Source organism: Dipteris shenzhenensis, chromosome 26 (genome assembly GCF_047967505.1).
Source record: "Dipteris shenzhenensis isolate YYH24624 ecotype China chromosome 26, Dip_SZ_1.0, whole genome shotgun sequence".
Taxonomy (NCBI): Eukaryota; Viridiplantae; Streptophyta; class Polypodiopsida; order Gleicheniales; family Dipteridaceae; genus Dipteris; species Dipteris shenzhenensis.
The window spans coordinates 32,106,036-32,126,874 of NC_141621.1; the positions used below are offsets into that span (position 1 = coordinate 32,106,036).

General features: G+C 42.2%; 1 protein-coding gene across 1 annotated transcript; it reads right to left on the bottom strand.

The window, feature by feature from the left end:
* Window positions 1-3,038: 3,038 nt before the first annotated feature.
* Window positions 3,039-5,426, bottom strand: LOC147884964 (uncharacterized). Its single transcript, XM_087397244.1, has 5 exons — window positions 5,281-5,426; window positions 4,834-5,176; window positions 4,537-4,698; window positions 4,214-4,411; window positions 3,039-3,317 (listed from the first exon to the last, which is right to left on the bottom strand). The coding sequence occupies exons 1-5, from the start codon at window positions 5,424-5,426 to the stop codon at window positions 3,039-3,041; spliced, it is 1,128 nt and encodes a 375-aa protein (XP_087253370.1).
* Window positions 5,427-20,839: the final 15,413 nt, after the last annotated feature.

A 20,839-nucleotide genomic window follows, 5' to 3' on the forward strand; every position in this document is an offset into this window, starting at 1 on the left:
CTTGTTTTCACCACCCCATAAAAAGGATCTACAAATCCTAATGAACTTGTCCAGTCCAGCTTGGGAAGGGGACCAGTAGGAAAGGTAGAAAATACTGATAGGGTTAATTGCAGTGATCGAGGACCGTTTTTCTCCCTTCAAGATTGGCTTGAAATCCTCTCCATTTATCCAAATTTTTCCTGAATCTTCGAAGGAACCACTCCCACCTCTGTTTCACTGTGATATCAAAGCGCAAGGGAATACATAGGAGCCTAAACATTGTGCCTTGGCTGATCTTGTGACATCCCTTATTATCAAGTAAAGGCCGGTTTGACCTTGTCAAAGTGGAGCCGCCAGTCTTAGTAAGGTTAATAACAGATCTAGAGGCCTTGCAAATAATATCTAGGCTATCCATGACTCCTTGGATGTCCTAGGCAATGTTCCTGGGTGTGAGATTGGTATCTTCTGCAAACTGTTGGTTAAGAAGATGTCTTGTGGGGAGCTCAATACCCTTAATTATACCTTCCTGTGCTTGTCTATGAAGAAAACAACCAAGAGCATCAACTGTAATAGCATAAAGCGATGGGGCTAAAGAACACCCTTGTCTAATGGATCTTTTTGGTTGGAAGGGTTGAGTCATTTCTCTATTAACACAAACCTTAGCTGAGGCATTAGTGAGCATACGACTGACCTGAGAAACAAAGATTGGTCATAGCCCCATGTCTTGTAATGATTGAATGAGAAAGTCCATCCAACCCTTTATAGGCTTTGTCAAAGTCCACGTTGAGGATGCAAATGTCTTGTCTAGTGTCCTTTGCATACTCACTGTTAACGGTCTTTTCCTCTCTCCCGAGTTGACTGGTTAGGTGCTTCAATCGAGTTCTTGGCACACAAACTCACAACGAAGATGCTTGCTCTTGCAATTTACGGGATTTTTTGTAGGGCTGAGGTTGTCACAGAAGCAAGCGAATCAGATGTCAAAGCTAGCAAGGGGCAACACACCGGTTAGGCAAACTGTATGATGACAGGCAACAACCACTCAAGTGGAAAGAGGCAAGAGTCTATAGAAGTCCAATATCGATTGTATTATAAAAGAGTATTCTATTACAACAGCTCGTAGCTGCTCAATCACACTTCCTACTTGGTAGCTCACCTGGACTCACCCTCTCCATGCCTCGACTAGCCGAGAGGCTCTATGAATCCCTACCACAATGGTCTAACTCTCACACCAATTGCTCACTACAACAACCAATTGCTCACTACAACAACCTCTGCGACTACTTTGGTATAATTGAATTACATATCTAAAAGAAATCCTGCCGACTTTCTAAGGCAAGTTCACCACCACCTAAAATTACTCTAGCCACTATGGTGGACCGCGTTCTACCATTGGATGGTTTTGCTGGATTTTGGCCTTGGTCCTCAATCTTTGGAGCTTGACTACTGCCTCAGTCTTTTCCGCTTCACAGTCACCACCCAAATCAGGTCCAGCGTCCGAGTTCTTCATTGTGGTCTCCTAACCCGAGTCGCTTGTTAACTAAATATTAACACTTGCCTCGACTACCCTTCGAGTTATATCCTCACTGCTCGTCTTCATCTTTTCATTCTAGCCGCTGCTCAAAGGACAAGCTGCCCCCAACCAGACGTTTCCGGCTAGACGAGTGTCTTCGTCGCTTGGAGCTTAGTATTCTCTCTGTGGCTCGGGTGAGGGTGTTCTTCTCATTCGGATGGGGAGGATGGCTCATCGTGGTGGAGGTGATCTATGACACATTAACTCTGCAGTAGATACCAAGATGGTTTGCCCCTCCGCTTGCTACTCGAGTGGCTCCCTTGGAGGTGACTGTCGGGGTGGACTCGGCCATGGGGAGATGCCAGGGATGCGCCACTCGTATTCTTCTTGGTACGTTGGAGCTTCTGTGGCCACGAGTAGATCCCTGTTGTGTCCACTAGAGAAACTGCTGGGGCATGCTGCCATGTATCAATCCAGATTCGATCTCAAAGGTTAGGGTGAATCCAGTCGCGATTTGCGAACATACTATTGTACTAACAATACACACTGCTGTCTGGATGGAGCCACTTTAGATAGGACGGTTGGCATTGCTGCTTAATGTGTATGAAGTATGTTTCAGCCTCGGTAATTGCATTGCCGAACAGTTGTTCCACTAGATGCAAAACTTGGGCAAAAAATGAAGGCAGCTGGGACATACTCAGGGGCAGATTGTTAATCAGGTGATGCACGATTTCTCCCCTTTGAGCCACAAAAACCTCCTCTTGCTTTGTCACCAAGGCCAAAGCTGTGTCATCAAAGGCACTGGTGGCCCATTCATAATGCGAGATCTCCTTTATCGGATCACAACTGTAGGAAACAAAGGCCGAGGATGAGTTATATCTACCATGGCTCGGATCTGCTCGAAGAGTACTCGGTTGTACTCTTCATAAGCGTCGACCTCTTCAAATTTGGGTTCCTCCCTATAAAATCAAAATCTGCTGGTGGTATTATTTCCTACTCAATGAACCGAGGAGGGGATGTTTGGGTACCAACATCCACAAAATTTGGAGTGTCTCTGACCTGTGGCTCGGGATCGAGCAGCAAAATAGTCTAAGCCTCCAATGGCAAGGTCGGCCCCTCCAAAGTGTGGGGTTCGCTGCAACTGCCACTAGGATAGTAGTGGCTGCGTTGCTATGCCTCCTGCCCTGCATTCTTGAGCTATTAATGTTGCTACACTTGCTGGCCAAGTGTGCCATTCCAGTAGTCCCGTGCCATCCCCCTCGTCGTCTGGCTCCTGTCTTCTTGGTGGGACTCCAGGGTGCTCCATGGCTTATCTAGTGTTTGTAATAGTGCCTAAATTTGTCGGAGGGTTGGCTACTTTCAGTTTAAGAGCGGAGTTCTATTCCTGAGACTGCTCTGCAGCTTGGCCTCTTATCTTTTATACAGTAGCAATTTGCTCCTCTTGCTGGACGAACAGCTTCTTTTGTAAGGCAATGGTATCTTGTGCCTCCTTGAGCGCACTCATTGCCCCATTGCATCGCTGAAGCATCTGGCTGTGGTAAGCTCGGAGCTATTTGTGAGCAGTCTGGAGCCGAGTGAACTTTTCATCTATTCTCTTCTCCCACTCCGACATGCATTCCACCAGCTCATGGTACCACCCCTTCAATTCCGCACTTGATAATTGTGCTCTTGACGTTCGAAGAACAAGGCTTGTGGGGGTACCCAGTTGTGAACCACATAGTGCACTGTCCGAGCAGCTTTTGTCACTGACTTGCATAATAGCTGTCAGTTTTGTGGAGATTGTGCGCCAGACATATCTTCTGAAAGAATAGAGGGTTGATACCCTCACCTGGTACATGGTTGTAAGACACGTTAAGACACTACACGTTACACACGCTTTAGACACGAGTGTTTAAAGTGTCTTAAAGGTAAGACACGTAAGATATGTTTTCTAATAATATTAAATAAATATTAAATTTAAAAATATAAGTATGTATAAGTACAACTTGGTAGCATGACTAGCTGCTAGTTTTAACATTTTAGAAGTACAATGTAGTTAAGAGTGAAGACTTCTCACTTGTCAATTAAGACTTAAAAGTTAAATGCCAAGACTCCGGACTCGGAACGTCTTGCAAGTTAAAAGTCAAGACTCGAGACTTAAAAATTAAAAGTTAAGACTCAAGACTCATGGGCTTGCAAGTCATGACTCATAACTTTAAGGTTTGAAGTGCAAACCAACAATTTGATATTCAAAATTCCAAATTACAACTTAAAAAGAGCCTAGAGGGCTACATAGATGATAGTCAATCATCATAGATCAATAAAGTTTAAACATATGTCATTAATAATTCGGCCAATGCCAACAATCTAGTAGTCACATGTGACATGAATGAAATTTGAATCCTCATACACATAACTGAATGGGAAACTTTTGAATCTCAAGAGTCAAGTCTCTCAAGACTCATCCTAGTCTGAATCTGCTAGGTCATTGCCACTGTTGGATCCAAAGTCACCATCAGTGATAGTGTTACCCTCACTATCATACTGTGGCTCCTCACGCACCTCATCCTCCTCCTCCTCCTCCTCCTCCTCCTCCTCCTCCTCATCCTCCCCCTTCTCCTCGTCCAAGGCAGACCGCATAGGTGTATCTAACGAGGTACTGGCCATAGCCATGGCTCTCCCATGGCTAAGTCGGATGGCACAACCATGACCTTGTGCTCCTCTTCCACCACTCCTGCCTCTGACTCTGCCTCTGCCTCTGCCCCTGCCCTCACCTGTGTCCCTCTGTGCTAGAATAGCAATGGCTGATCTACGACGTGAACGAGTGACTCGTCTATCTATGGTCTCTAGCTCTCTATGTAGCTGTGCATATATCTCCTCCTCATCAGCTTCAACTCTAGCATAAGTAGGCAACTTGGTTATGTCAATGCTTGTAGGATCCACCTGCAACAACATTTACAAGCGTATGTTCAATGTTCATTGTTATGATTTCAATTTCCTAGATATATTTAGAATCGAAATCATAGATGATGGAACATGTTACAATAGACTCAAGCTACCAATGTTACCTGCATTGGACCTGCCAAGTTTTTAAGCTTTCTTATAAGCCTCAAGTTTGCACGGCAGTATACTAAGCGCTCGAGTTGCCTTGTGCTTAACTTGTTCCTTATTTTCGTATGGATCAAAGAGTAGGAGCTCGAGTTCCTCTCGCATGCGCCTGCTGCACATTCCTTTTGGTTCCAAATCCTTATTGGCATTTACAAATCGAGATTGAAGGAGTGAGAATCAAGATCAATCATCATCTACATTTACAGTTTACCAAACTAGGAATAGCAAATGCCAAAGATATATGTCTCAGCCCTCACCTGAGATAAAATCCGGAGAGCCAACTTCCGCACTCGAGGAGTGGAGTAGCCATATGTCTCCCACCACTCAATTGGCTTCACACAAATCTCTTTCCTTCTAGACGTGGGTCTAGAGAAGGAAACACCCACACTATTCTGATACTGAGAAAGCTCCAAGTCCAGCTCCAATTGCTCATCCTCTGAAAAAACCCTCCCTGTGTAGGCATCTCTATCCGCCAGTAACTTTGGCGTATTGAATAAATCAGCTGACTTAAACAGTGGATGCAAAAGGGTAACAAGCCCATGGATGGGCCTACGCATGAACTGCCATCTCGTATCCACTAGAGACCTTATTTCTTCCAATCTACATATCAACATAATTTGTAAATTATAATAAACACTGATAATGGATTTATGATAAGTGATGATTCATTACTTATTAATATAATGGACATAGACCAACCTTACCTCTCAGGTTCGAGGGAGTTACATGTACTCAGCGAAACACGCAACTGCTCCATGAAATGATGGACCAAGCCAAGAGTACTTCCCTCCATATCAGTCACTCGCAAGACAGCAAATAAAGGATGGAGAGCTTTCACTATGGACTCCATGTCAGTCCAAAGTGAGTGATCCAAGCACATCCTCTGTACTGTCATGCTCTCTGACCTGGTAGAGTTAGGCCACTCTAACCACATCCGAGACACCACTGTCTATCGAAGAGCTGCATGCACTGCAAAAAGGCGCTCCAAAACAATGTGCATGTATGCAAAGCGTGTCTTTGATGGCCGGACAATTTCCAAGTTGCTATGCTCCCTGAATATGGCCAAGGCCTTGGGCTTCTTCTTAAAGAAGGCTGCAATGGTACTAGTAGTTTGCATCACACTAGCAATCCAAGGGAGCCGACCGATGTCGTCCATGAGAAGGTCTAGGCAATGTGAAGCACAAGGAGTCCATACAGTGGAAGGAAACTCTGCCTCCACAAGCTCTCCCATCGTCACACAATTACTTGCATTGTCTGTATAAACTTGGACCACATTCTCAGGCCTTATCTCGATGATAGCTGCTTGGATATGCTAAAAAATGACTTCACTTGTAGTGCTAGCACCTCCTCGACCTGTATCAACACATTTCAAAAAATAGGTACCAAGGCATGAGGATACCAATATATTAATGATGCCCCTCCTCCTAACATCACTCCATCCATCCGACAAAATGATGCAACCAAATTTCTTCCATCCCTCCTTGATAGGATCAAGAGCTTTGTTAATTCTGCCTATCTCCTCCTCCAACACAGATGTCCTCATCGCACCATATGTCACACCTGCCCATGTATCTGTAGCTCCCACAGCTGCCACTGCCTTGATCATCCTCTTCCACTGTGGTGTTTGTAGGACATTGAAAGCATAAGGCATAAGCAATGCTAGTATGGTGCTATCCAGCCCCAAGGAGGCCAAATTAATTAGGGCTTTCAGCCCATACTTTGCCCCCTTTAAATTTACTGTTATACTAGTAGGCTCTTATTTGAAACAAGCCCAGAAGGGGGCCAACTTTCTTAGGGCTTTCAGCCCATAATTGCCCCAATTTTTTGGGAAAAGAGAAAGCAAGATGCAGAGTGGAACCTTCAAGGCCTTCAAAAACAGCACTGTATAACGAGATAAAAGAAGCAAATGATGCACAACGTGAACCTGAAGGCAGGCTGAGCTCCAACGTTGATGCTCGTCACCCAAACCAGCAGCAGGATTGAATGTATGGTAAATCCGTACAGGGTATGGCAGGTCCGTACAGGGTACGACGAATTTGTACGGTAGGTCCATACAATGTACGGCGAATCTTCAGCAACCGTACGCGAGAGGCAAAAAAGCGTACGGGGTAGTATGGACGGGGCACCATGGTACAGACGGCATGTACGGAGTCCAGACGATGAGTCACGAAACGAAAATGCTATTTGCAAAGTCTAAGGTTCCAAAACGTTGAAATTTTAGGGCTTTTAAATTTTATAAAAAATTTAGAGCGTGTCTAAACGTGTCTTAAGGTAAGACACGTGTCTTAAGTGTCTTACCATAAGATACGAGTGTCTTAACAACCCTGACCTGGTAGCACTGTTCTTGGAGGAGGAGCTGAGGTACTCATTGAGCTGGCTGAGGAGACAGTCCAGGGAACCTGCAAGGTGGCTGCTGATTTTGCTCTTCCTCATCATCTTCAATAAGCTACATCTCCTTCCCTTTGTTGGTCTTGGACTGCTCTGTTCCCTTGAGGGGTGCCATCAAGGTGTCTGCCGTTGCTGTTCCCACAACTTGAGGCACAATTGTTGGCTCGAGTTTAGTGGCTCCATGATCTATTCATGCCACCATTGTCTCTATGCCTAAGGGTGCCACCCAAAAGTGAGGTATTTGAACCAGGTTGATCTCCAGTGGGATTTCCTTGCACTTTTGTGGTTGCCAATATGTCGGACCTCTGCGTAAAACCACTTATGAAGGTGAATTCTGCCCCCCATATGTGGTATAACAGCACAAGCATACCTTTCTTCAAATTCTTGGGCGTATCTGTCATGCCAAACTTTCCTCCTCCTTTGAATTACCTACTATGTCCATGCAGCTTGTAAGTGCAATTCGTCGAGCTTAGCAAGTTCTAACCTGCGCTGTATTGATTGAGGTTCACCCAATTCATGTCAAGCAACAATGTAAACTTAGAACCCGAAATTCAACCGAGACAACAACCTCCCATCCAAAGGCCATGTGGATAAGGTTGGTGGCAACCTTGTAAGCTATTCTATAAGCCCATAATGTTGCATGCAATTTAGTATCCTAATCAGTACGATTAGAATGGATTGTTTTTATGAGTATCACTTTCAAAGTCTTATTAGTAGACTCGGCTTATCCATTTTATCTAGGGTAGTAAGTAGTAGCAACTTGGTGAATGACCTTGAATTCTTATGTATGAATCTCAAAGACTTCATTCATGAAATGAGTGCCTTGATCACTTACAAACTCAATTGGACAACCATATTTGCAAATGATCCTGCAATAACAAAAGTATCCATCTTATCAATACACCTTGAATGATAGTTTTATTAATAAGATATAATAAAGCGTGATGGCCCATAGAAAAAATGAACTGATTGCCCAACAAATAATGACATATTTTTTGAATACTAAAAACCATTCCCAAAGCTTCTCGTTTAGTTTGCACTCGGGCTTGGCCATCAGTCTGCTAGCATAGTAAATAGGATAATCCATCCGACCATCTGATTGAGCTAGGCATCCACATGCACATGAAATATGACCTCCCACCTTGGTTGTCTCAGAATTGGTGTTTTAGAAGCCTTTTGCTTCAATTAATAGAAAACTTTGGACAATTTGGGAGTCCACAAACTTGACATCCTACTTAGTAAGCTCATATAATAGATCAACTATTTTAGCAAAATCCAAGACACAAGGATCCTCTAATCCCATATTTCCAATTAAATAGATTCTCTCTTTGCATGCACGCGCGTGCATGTGTGATTAAATAAGGCATTGGTTAAGATGCTCCCCATCCTGTTGGTTTTGTGTTTTCCCAATCCTTTGTGGGATGGTCGATTTCTAGTAGTAGATCTTGTTGTAAAAGGCAATTCATGGAAACACCTATTGGAATGGTGAGATTGGAACTAGACTAGACTATAATGAGTTCTTGTGACCATTTAGAGAAGGAAAGAAAAATAAAAAGAAAAATTTTAGAGATAGTAAGAGGTTGTAAATGGGGGTCGATGAGAAGTTTGAGTGTGTTAGTGTAAACGGCATAAGTGCTCGAGTATTATTTCAATTCCTCCTCTCTTCATAAGTGAAGATGATATGCTATGTAATAGATCTTTAGGCATTTCTTTCTCTATGCCACTTTCTTTATGCCAAGACATTATTCCTATCTTTCTTCTTTTTGTGTGGTGGTTTCCTCACCCACCTTCTTGATTACTTTTCATCTAGCCTTTTGTCTTGGAGTTTCTTTTCAATCCACTAATGTGATGGTAGTGTTATAATTTTCACACATCTATCAAAGACATTGGAGTCTCAATAATGCATGGTTTAAACTCCTAGTTTTGAGGATTATGGTTAAAACGATATAACATGCATTTTTAGAATAGTCCTCTAAGCACAATTGGGTGTGTAGATACTAGTGAAAGTTAGTAAAATTAAGAATGGGAAGTTGGCAAATCAATGGTGGTGTTAGTAATTGAAGGTGAACTCTAAAAGTCACAAGAAGATCTTCTAGACTTGGTCCTTATTACGCCTCTTTCCTTGTGTTTGTAATTGTTAATAAGCACTACATCATGTTTCGTGTGATTATAATTCACATCTTGCACACATCCCAATGACATTACTATTCACATCTTGCACACATCCCAATGACATTATTCAATTTTATATGCAGTTCAACTTGCAACAATTTTGGACAGTGGTCCAAAATATGTTCATGTATTCTTCTTGCATACAGACCTATGTTCTATTCTTGCATGTAGTTTCTCTTTTAATTGGTTCCCGATCTATGTCTAAACCTATTATGGTTTTGATTTTCCCTTAACACTTTGGTGATCCTATTGTTCAATCACCCATTGATTTTGTTTCAAGGGATGCTTTGGCATCGAGGCACATGGATAAATTCCTTTTGGTAAGTGGGTGTAACCCATGAAGCAAAAAGGTCAACCCACAAATGAATACGATGAAAAATGCAACCATGGAAGGAGATGGCCTACAAAGGAGAAAAGGAGGGGAGCTTGAACCCATAACGTGGAGCAAAACCCTAGAATACCCCTTAATATAGACACTTGAAGGAAAGAGAGTTCAACTTTCTCATTCACAATTCAAGCAACCAAAAAGCCTCTAAAGTCCTACGTAAAATCTCTAGCTCTCACCCCACATACGAATGGCAGCAAACCAACCCCCAAACTAAAAGCGATGAAGACCAAAGGGCCTATACCTAAGAAGATAGAGCCATAGAAATTAAAGGGCCCAAAACACAAAACTCTCAATGGCCAATGGATTCTCTTGACGCCATTTGACCAACCTCTTTGACAATTTCCACCAATTTCCATGGAATAAGGCATTTGATTAGATCATCACATGCAAAGGGGTAGACCATCACAATAAAGAGGAGGTAACCAAAGTGTTCCAACTACCTCAAACCAATGATGGGATCTACCAACCCTATTGTATTTGATTATGATGTGCCATTCAATGATAACATGTGGTTGCAAGGGAAAGGGTATGTAACTAGCAAAGTGAAGGACGTGGAAGTGAAGACATTTTTCTAGTTTCTATCACAACGAATTCAGCTCAAGAAATTGGATACACGTGTAATGTGAATGTTGGTTCAGAAGGTGCTAAAGGTGGCATTAGGTGCACAAGTAACTTCGAAAAATCTCATGACTTTGTAGATCAAAGAGCAAGTGGTGAAGATTTAAGCGTGGTAGTAGAGGTGTAGATGCATAGACACACACCTTTGTCTACTTGCAAGAATCACGAGAGTTAGGCACCACCCCCACCAACAAATGTTTTGGATGACCTATTACAAGAAATGCTAAAGAGGAAGTCACCCCACCACCTAAACAAAGGGAGAAAGAACTCTAATGCAAAGAGGCACTACTGACCAAAGATCAACCTAAGATGACAAGGTGGGAAGAAAAGGGGAAGGTACTCGAAAGACAAAGCCACATCAAAATGTAGGCCAATCGGAGTAGCGACCAAAGCCAAATCATCGCCAACAAATCTATACCCCATCAACAAATAGATGCCCTATAAAGTTTCCATGATCCCCTTCCAAGAGTTAATGTAATGATGTATACACACAAGTGGATCGCTCCTAATACTATGACATGTATGCTCTAAAGGTTCAATTGCAAATGAACATGATGTTCTATGTCATAGAAAAATTTCTACCACCGAGAGTCATTGAATATAGGGGGCAAAGACTTGAGGAAGAGAATGAGTCCCTCAAAGCTACATGTATATTTTGAGGAGGATCCAAATCTATGGCATATTGAGTCAATGAAGGCCATTGAGCAACGACTAGCAGCCATTGATGAGGACAATGAAGAAAAGCAAGAAAAGCAAGTTGAGTCTATGAAGTCCATCGAGCAATGACTAGTGGCCATTCATGAGGACAATGAAGAAAAGCAAGAAGTGATAGCACTGCACAAATTATGAACCAGTGTTAGCATCCTGAAAGCATAATGTGAGCAAAAGGTACTAGTGTGAAAGATGAAGCTCATTAAAGTCTAGACCCAGCTCACCAATGAATTCTCCAGAGTGCTAGAGGGAATTCGATGGCAAAGGGAAGAGTTGTAGAGTACTCACTTCTTTAACCTGGCATCACCACAAAGATTAGCCACTATCTCCATAGGAGGAGCACAAGGTTGGCATGTTGACTCCTTTGCCATCCCTTAGGATTGCCCTATGATTAGGGATCATATTCAATGATAGATTCCAAATCAAGTCCAACCCAAAGCAAATCAATCCTATTATTACTAGCATCATGCTCTAAACATGCACTTGAGGTGACAAGGATGGAGGATGCCTAAAGTTAGCCATATCTAGTTTCTTGAATTCATCAAATTCTTTTAGTGCATAGGGGGCACAACCACCAAATAAGCATGTAAGATTGAGTCCCAAGCCTAGAGAGTGAGTTGAATCTTTGACCCAACTCAAGGAGTACTTTAACTGACCACATGCCAACCCAACGTAGGCTAACATTGAAGGGGAAACTCATGGAGCTCGTCCTCATTTGGTCTCACGGCTCGGTTAATTCTAGTATCATATCTAGCCCAACAACTAGGCACGTAGAGAACCTTAGATGTTGGCTTGGGTGGCTCATGCAAATGTCCACAAAGTGATCCAAGAAGGATCATTCTCTATTACCAATGTGGTAGCTAATTTTCTATCAAATGGTAGCTCTATTGTTGAACCCTAAGGATTCAATTAAGTCTAAAAGTGAATGCCTTGATGAAGAGTTAATGCCTTGACCAAAGAGCAAAGGGGACAAACTAAGTTGTCGACAACTAAAGAGAGGTTGGGCAAAGCTAGCGTAGAGTGGGGAGCAACACTTACCCTCCTATCAACATTGTGTACTATATGCCCAGTCTACCATAGATGGTCCTACATGACAAGGCATAGATAGACCATGGCTATAGAATTGAGCCTTAGGAAGAGTTAGACAAAAATGACTGCAATCGTCCGAGATCTAAACTTGAGGAAGAGTTAGATGGTAATGGGCCTGATAAGAGTTAGATGACAAATAACATAGGATCCGCAAATGAGCAAGGTGTCAAAGGTCTGATACAATGTAGTGGAACCTACTTTGATGGGTAGGTGTGAACAATTGTAAATTTGGACCATGGTGGGCAGTACCCCCCATGAATGTCACTCAAATGTCAAAAGAGTAACATGTATCAATTACTAGATTTCTATAGTTTAGGTGGTTGTTGCTACCAAACTAATGTGGGTGTGAAGAGTGCATCCCCTAAGCTACTTGTATATGAATGCCACTTTTAGCTAAGAGGTAGAAGAAATTTTTTTCCAAATTGTGTGCATACATCTCCTCTCTCTCTCTCTCTCTCTCTCTCTCTCTCTCTCTCTCTCTCTCTCTCTCTCTCTCTCTCTCTCTCTCTCTCTCTCTCTCTCTCTCTACATCCTCTATACCACCATTCGCTTTCTAATTTTTGCATTTCTCCCTTGCTCCCATGCTATGTATTCACATTGCTTCACTTTGCACACCTTTGCTGAGGAGAAAACACCCCTTTGGTTATGTAGAAAAGGCAGTTACTCCATACACTCAAAACAAAGAGAAGGGTCAAGGGATTAATTGAATCACCAACACACAATATGATGAATTGGGCATAGCCTTATGATGATCCTAGAATTAAGTTGTTTGCATGTAGAAAAGCCAGTGGTGAGAGCACAATGTGCTAACTTGTAGTGAATTTCAAAAAAATGGATGCAAGGACATGACTCTAAAAGAATTACCAACAACAAAGAGAAGAGTGGATCACCAAAATTGAAGCTTAGATGAGAGGACTCTATATGATCATTGAGGAAGAAGAAGCATTACATGAAGGAAGTGAGCAAGCCAAATAGTTTGCCACAACCAACGCCAAACAAAGAGAGGAAGGAAGGAACAACCAAGAGAGTCAAAGTACCCCACCTCTAGCAAATTCAGAGGAGTTTTGAATAGAATAAGGAAGTGCATCCTCACCATCATTGCAATGGCAAAGATCAAATCACGTGGTATAAGACACAATGGACATGTTTGGAGCCAATTTGCACCAAGGCAAGATGACCAAAAGTACTAATGAAATTCCTAAAATGTATGCAACACACGTGTAGAGGATCCCCAATCTCATTGGCATATTCGTTTTGAATGGTAGCAAGTCAACATGGAGGAAGAGTACTACTTTCCCACTACATTCAAGGTCAAAGTCATTTTGTGGTATGACTAATACCCCCAGAGCACTTTGCCATGCATGACAAATTGAGAGCTACGGAGGTTCTTAGCAAGGAATACGTATTTCTAAAGCTCAATACACTTGACCAATAGAAAGGTGAATTGTTGTACAACTTTGTACCATGAATGAGGATGTTGACTAATCAACTCCACAATGTGCAAGACAAAATGTTATTGCACTTCTAGTTGATGAGTGCCTCACCCAAGGCATAGAGTTGCACAACATGGAGATCCTACCTAACAACATACGATAAATTTCTTAATAGGGCAATTTTGGTCAAAAAGAGGAACATGGAATACTAAAAGAGAAGTAAAACCTATCCTAGAGTTGGACACTAATGAAGAAGATGAAGATGAAGTGGTGATAACAAAAGACACTAACTTTAAAAAGGTGAGCTAAAATATCTTTTGAATCTCATAATAGGCATCCTTGAAGAGTGAAATTGCTACGAGTGTAAACTTCATGGCCACATAGTAGATGAGCATTAGTTGAGTAAGTATTGCAGTGTTTACAATCGCTCAAGACAAATGACCAAAGAGTGTTGGTTCAACAAGCACAAACAAATGAAGGACATCCACCAAGTGGAAAAGGAGACATAAAGACCCTATCAAGGGGACACACCAAAGAGTACCAACATGGTATTCTACTTCTATGTCAAGGAGGGCCCCCCGAAGAGTGAATTTTTATTGTGAAAGAAACGTCTCAAAATTAAAAATAATGCGAATAAGATGATCACACACAGACCAGTGAGCATGGCACCTTCAGCACTGAAGGTGGTCAAAAAGTCACATTGAGCAATCTAGAGGAGTGCGAAGAAGTTGATGGAGTGTGGGTTTCGCTGGAAAGAAGAAAAGAAAATGTCTTAAGAAAATAGCCACTTTCAAAGCGTGGTAATAGTTCCAATGACCTGTGGTCACACTCTCATGATTGATAAGGATATAGTAAGTAAAATGGTGATCTAGGATGATGAAGAAATTCCCATGAATGATGTCAAAATTCAAAATCACACTGTGAGAGGATTTCTCATTGATGAAGGCTCAAGTGTAAACATCATCTTTGAAGATAATGAATTTTCTACCTTTGCGATTCAAAATTTGCATGGAGGACCAGAGATTGGTGATGCACATAGGTATGCTCAAGAATGTCTGAATCAAGATCAATGTATTCTACTTCATGGTCACATTCTTTGTGGCTAGACAAAACCAAAGAAGGGTACCCAATGTACTCTTCATGAAGTACAAAGATGTATTGTCTTGGGAATACAGAAACTTGAAGGGGGTCCAACGAGCTTGATTCAACATGAGAAGACTAGACAATGGTAGAACTTTTGTTGACAACAACGCAGGTTACATTGAGAGACGCAGATATGTCGATGTATGATGCACAATGCTCTCATGCAAAAGATTCCACTTCCAGGACATAATAGGAGAAAGGTTCAATTTCTCAAACGGAACAATATACATCACATGGATCCATCAACATTGCAAAAGCAGAAGGAATGGAAGCCGATGAAGCTATAGTGATAAGTTTGAACAGTGTTTTGTGTTTTCATGGTCTTTTGGCATAATTTGTTTTGCTACTCTTCTAATGTTTGTTGAATTGATGCAGGAGGAATTTGAGGTCGATCAGCTCTCATCTCAATGGGAATTGTTTGTAGTGCGTGACGAGATCATTATTTATCTCATTACCTTGGCGAAGTGGCACACACCTCGTGGTCTTCCACATCAAATTTTCTTCTTAAGGGCCTATGGAGCTACTGAAATGCAAAGCATTGCTGCATGCTATCAAGTATTACAAAATCACTCGAAATTCCAACAAGGCCATTTTGGTCCACCTCCTGGCTGTTGTCAATGCATTTGGATCGAATATTCATGGCAGGTCATTGATGGCCACAACTATGTCATTGGAAGAACGAGAGGATGATCTTAGTGCTATTACAACCAGGTTTACATTTAAGAGTCCACTCAAGGATTCGAAGACACATATTCTTGATGTATGAGAACTAGCTAAGAAGAAAGATAGCTTATGAGCCCTCTTGTAATACATTTTGGAATACAAACATCTATTCCAAAGGATACATGTCTTTAATGGATATATGTGTTTCTTATTTTGTTTTAAGTCATCACTCTTGATGAATTTAACATATTTATTCCATCCAATTAATTGTGGTTGTATTTTTGAAAGTCATCGATGTTGTTGACATAGTTTAACATATTTATTCCATCCTTTAAATTGTGTAACAGTGCTACATTTCTAGCCAATTTTATATACTCTTCGCCAATTTTGGAAAATTTGATGATCATTTTTGTCAAATCTAGGTGGAATTTCCCCATGCCACATAAGGCAAAAGTGTCTGTGACGTTGTAAGGAGCTCAAAATGCCCAAAACCTGCCATAGCATGAATTTGGGCATTCTGGCCTCCTAAAATGCCAAAATTTGGGCATTCTTTCCATCATGAAATCACATATTTGACCTCTCAGAATGTAATAAAATTATATATAATCCCAAAATCTTTCATGTCAAAGACTATGGATTAATTTTGATTTCATTTCTTTTTTATCACTTTCTAAAGTACAATTGAAAGTACATTAAAGCCAATTTTATGCTGTTGGATAGTTTTGGGCACTCTAGTCATTAGATTTGTCAAATGCAGGAGGAATTTCACCATGCCGCAGAAGGAAAATTTCTTCGAGATGTCACAAGGATCCCAGAAATCCCAAAACCCTCAATGGCACAAATTTGGGCATTCTGGGAGGCCCAAAATGCCCAAATTCTCACCGTGGAGGGGTTTGGGCTTTATGGGCTCCTTGCAACATCCTAGACACTTTTGCCTTCTATGCTACAATGAAATTCCACTTGGATTTGATAGAAATGAAAGTGCCAAATAAATAATTACATTATTTACTTTTTAGACATTGAAAATGAAAAGCACCATATAACATAAATATGGAGAAGTTATTCAATGATGTGATAATGCACAAAATCAAAATATATTTTATTAAAAGAGTTCGGCCTTTGGGAAGCAGATACGATGTTGTGCCTTCAAGTACAGGGGGATAGTCTAAGTCCTAAGGCTAGGCTCCATGATATTCTATGGCCTAAGGCTGGGATCCATTTCTAGCCACTTCACCAGAGCCATGTCTTTGTTCATAATGGTGGCACACTTTTGCACATAAGTTTGTGTCCTCGAACAAAGTATTGGTAACTTGCTCTATAACCTCCTAGAGCACCCCAACAGGTCCTGTGCTAAAGTGCACTTTGTCCTTGTATCCTTGTGCTATCTCTTGTACAACGCATTGGAAAGGAGCATGCTAGATGAGGTTCTATTGTGGCAACATGGGAGGGCTCATTGTGCTGCTACTCATACGAGTTCGAGGAGGGATCACAGAAGTTGGGGGAGGTATCACGAGAGTTGGGGGAGGCTCACAGGAGTTTGCAGAGGGCTGGCAAGATTTGGGGGAGGGCTCATGGGAGTTGGGGTAGGGCTCATGCTCCTAGAAGTTGGGGGAGGGCTCACAGGAGTCACGGGGAGGGCTCACACTCTTGGGAGTTGGGGAAGGGCTCACATGAGTTGTGCATGGAGGCCATGGAAGTCGTAAAGCTAGAGGAAGAAGGTTGGAGGTGACGTCTTGTTGGCCTGGTAGTTCCTCCACTCGTGCCATCGAGTAATGAGAGTTAGGGTTTTAAAAAACGTTTTATGTAGGCCTATCGTCTTTTTAGACCCCTTTCAACTACATTTAGGTTCCACCCCCCCATTCCTATCCCCTTCCCTGCCCCCACATCCTCCCTCGCCCTAGCCCCTAGCCCTCCCAACCTCCCCCCATTGTCATCTCTCTCCCCTACCCCCACCCCCCTCCCCCTCCCCCTCCCCCTCCCCCTCCCCCAACCTCCCTACTCCCCACACTACCATGAACCAATAGTCTTTCTTGAACTCTTTAGTTCGACTCTACTCTTTGTCAACACATAACTCATCATCCTAAAGGTAATCCCTCTCTAATTTGATTCTATACCTCTAAGCGGGAGCTTATTAACTTCATCAAAGGCAAGCTAACTAAAAAGATGGACCCTCACCGCCTTGTATTTCTACTTCCAACTAACAAGGTGGACCGTTAATGAGAGAAACTAGAGGACTATGAGTGACCATTATAATAGCTCTTCATCTCAAAAACATAATGACAACATCGCAGATGAACCCATAACACGTATATTTCATCAACCTTTAAATCACTTGCAACATCCCATGCTCTCTGGACTGCCCTATGCTAGAAACTTTATCTTGAACACAAACATAATATATGCAATCCTTCAAGTTTATCTCCCATAAAAACAAGCATACATAACATCTAACAAAAGGACCAATGCTGAAGCTAGGGAGCGCTTCTCCCATAGGTCCAATCTTTGCCTGCAAGATAGGAGTAGCTTGTCAACACAAAACTGATTACCTATCGTATTCTCTCTTTTCAACCCTATTTTCTATAGACTTAGGCCATGATTTTTTCTAGAGAATCATAGAGATTTATTTCATCTTTGCAACCAAAAAAAAGGGCTCCTAAATTTGAGTAACGTATCAAAAGTGATGGCAAAAGTAGTGACTGCTTCTTTTTTTGCGGAGGTGTGACTGCTTTTTTTATTTGCATGGTCTCTACCCATTCCTCCACTAGCCTATCTACCATTAGTTCCACAATCAACACTCACTTTCTATCATCATAAAAACAAAAAGTTGGTCTTAGCATGCAAAACATGACTTAAGATGTACAATATATCAGTTCTGCCTATAGCATCGAGGTCCACAAAATTTGCCTATCATCATGTTCCACCATTGGTCACTTCTGGCTATCTCTTGCATCTCTCCTTAACTGTGGAGATGCACTGCTCTACAACTCAGTACCATTCTTCACCGCTTCCAGCTTGGTCTCTACGCAAACTCACCTGTGTTGATTTATTTATTTTACTGAGTTAGCCAATCCCAAGCCTCCTATTAACTAGTGGTTAATACTTGCCTTTACTTGGCTTATGTCTTCACAGCTCATCTCTAGTGACCCACTCTATCCATTTTTCAAAGCATAGTGATCCACTAATTACGCATCTTTCAGTGGAGCTATGTCGTCAGCATTTTCTAGGAAGGGCTCTGTGCTATTAATGCCATTCTAGGGGTTTCTCAAGAGGAAGGGTCTTCCTCTTAAGAGTTAGTGCTTGGGGTCACTTGCATTGCATTAGCACCTCCGTGGTGGCTAGAATTGTCTATTCTCTGGCAAGTTCTTTTGTAGGTCCGAAGGGTGGTGTAACCTATGGTGGAGTAGCCCATGGGGACAATCCCAATTGATTTCACATTGGTAGGTCGGGATTCCAAGGACCATGTGTATATACCACGGATATCAACCATGGACCTATTGGGGTTCCTTCCCAGGCATCAATCCATATATGGACTAAGCTGCCTAGCTTTGGGTGCATCTAGGCTCAAGACTCAAACATGGTATTGTATTGTCATACCACCCTGAGCCACTTCTCATATGAAGACTAAATGACCACCCTGGCTTAGCACCCTGCTGTTGGGTCTAAGCCACTTCTCATATGAAGGCTGGCAAAGCAACTTAATGTAGTTGAAGTAGATATCTGCCTCTATGAGAGCATTCCCAAGAAATTGTTCCACCAATCAGAGAAGTTGGGCAAAGTACAAGGGTGGCTAAGACATGCTAAGGGGCATATTATTGTCCAATGGGTGTATAATAATAGCACCTCATTGCACTACAAAATCCCATTGCTGTTTGTTTGCCATAATCACGACCTCATCATAAAAGGTGGACAACTCATCTCCCAAATCAAGGTTAACCTTTACTGAGCTCATTGTACTCATGATAGGAATTGTGGTAGCAGCACTTGCACTATCTCCCACATCTGCACCTAAACAGTGATGCTAGTGCTTAAGATTCGAGTTTGGCCATCAAGACCCGCCTCATCCCCTTTGTTGTCTAGGTCTTTCTGCCTAGGGGTACACTTGGGTGCTCCTTAAGTTGATCCATCTCTTGCAAGAAGTCCTAAATTTGCTTTATTTTGGTCACCCTTTGTCACAGCACTTCATTCTCCACTTGGCTCTACTAGAACTCGTACTTTACTCCCCATAGTGCCTTGAATTACTCCTCCTAGTCACCTCATAAGTTTTCTTTGTGAGGCAATGGCTTCTTGAGCTGACTTGAGGGTGACCATCACCTCATTATACTAGTGCATTATTAGGCCATGATCAACCTAGAGCTACTCATGCATGGTTTGTAGGTGGGCCATCTTATCATCTGTCTTCTTCTCTCTATTCGTCAAGAGCTTGAAAATTTCATTGTACACCAGTTTATTAGCTCTGTAATGTACCATGCATTTCTTTGGAGTTCGTTAAATAGAGCCTATGGTGGCACCCATGTGCAAGCCACATGGGTAGTGGTCCAAGATGCCTCCATCACTTACTCCATGATTTGCTACCAGTTCCCTAAAACTTCTTGTGAGCTCAATAAATATTCTTAATAGAAAAGGGGACTAATACCATCACCTGGTAAAATAGTTTGAGGAGGAGGCAAGCGAGGTACATGCCTAACAATTTCTAGGGAAGGAACTTGAAATCATTGAGTTTGCAATTACTACTGATCGTCTTTTTCTTCCAAGTCCTTCTTGCTTCTCTAGAGCCTTTGATTCCAAAGATTACTATCCCCCTGTGTTTGGATGTCTAAGCTCGGGGCTTAAAAGTCCATGACCTCATCTCGAGGTTTTAGTGGGGTTGTATGGCCGACTTGGGCTACCAGTGTCTCTACCTTGGTTGGAGGCACATTTCTTGTATCTGAGCCTAGAATGCCAAAAGTGTGGATGGTATTTTGGACCTCACTTTCCACTTTATCTAGTATCCCCTTTATTTCCACCCCCACTAAGATTTTAGGTGCCTTGGCCTGAGTGGACTCCGTGTTTATCTTGGTGGCAGATCTCTCCTCTTCCATTCTCTTGGCTGTGTGGGTCAGTTTGCTAGTTGCTGGGGCCACTTCTATTGTGCCTTGGATAAACTCTTAGGATTGGTTCTCCATTGTATCTACTTGATGGTGGGTTACTTCTCCGCAGTACCCAAAGGAGACTCTTCTATGACTTCTTTGTTTGTTTCCCCTGTGGTGTTAGTTGCTAGCTCCTCGCTTGATAAGGGTTAGAAAGCCCATATTTCTCTCCTGATATTGTCTTCTGGAAACCTGGCAGGGCTTGGATATGGGGTGGAGAAGGATGAGTGTTGGGGCTATTTGGGGAAGTCGACGTAGTATGAGGGACTTGTTTGCAGTTGGGATTGCAGTTGGGATCTAGAGAAGAGGCTATTAGAATAGTAGACATGGAAGGAAGTTCATTCTTTGGGATAAGATTGAAGGTCTATCTAGGAAGGCGGGTAGTGATGGAATGAGTTTCTCAAATGAAACTCGGGATTGGGGAAGGTGGAGGCCCTGAATGGGATTCAATAATTATCACCTCTAACTCCACCATCATAGATCCTACTCCTACTGTTGCACTTGAACCACTTGCTTTGCAAATGGCCACTTC

Coding starts and splice junctions, on each gene's coding strand:
- LOC147884964 (XM_087397244.1), bottom strand. CDS start 5,426: ATGGAGTCCATAGTGAAAGCTCTCCATCCTTTATTTGCTGTCTTGCGA. Junction 5,177..5,280: donor AACTCCCTCGAACCTGAGAG/GTAAGGTTGGTC, acceptor GTTGATATGTAG/ATTGGAAGAAATAAGGTCTC. Junction 3,318..4,213: donor GGGGCAGAGGCAGAGGCAGA/GTCAGAGGCAGG, acceptor ACCATGTACCAG/GTGAGGGTATCAACCCTCTA.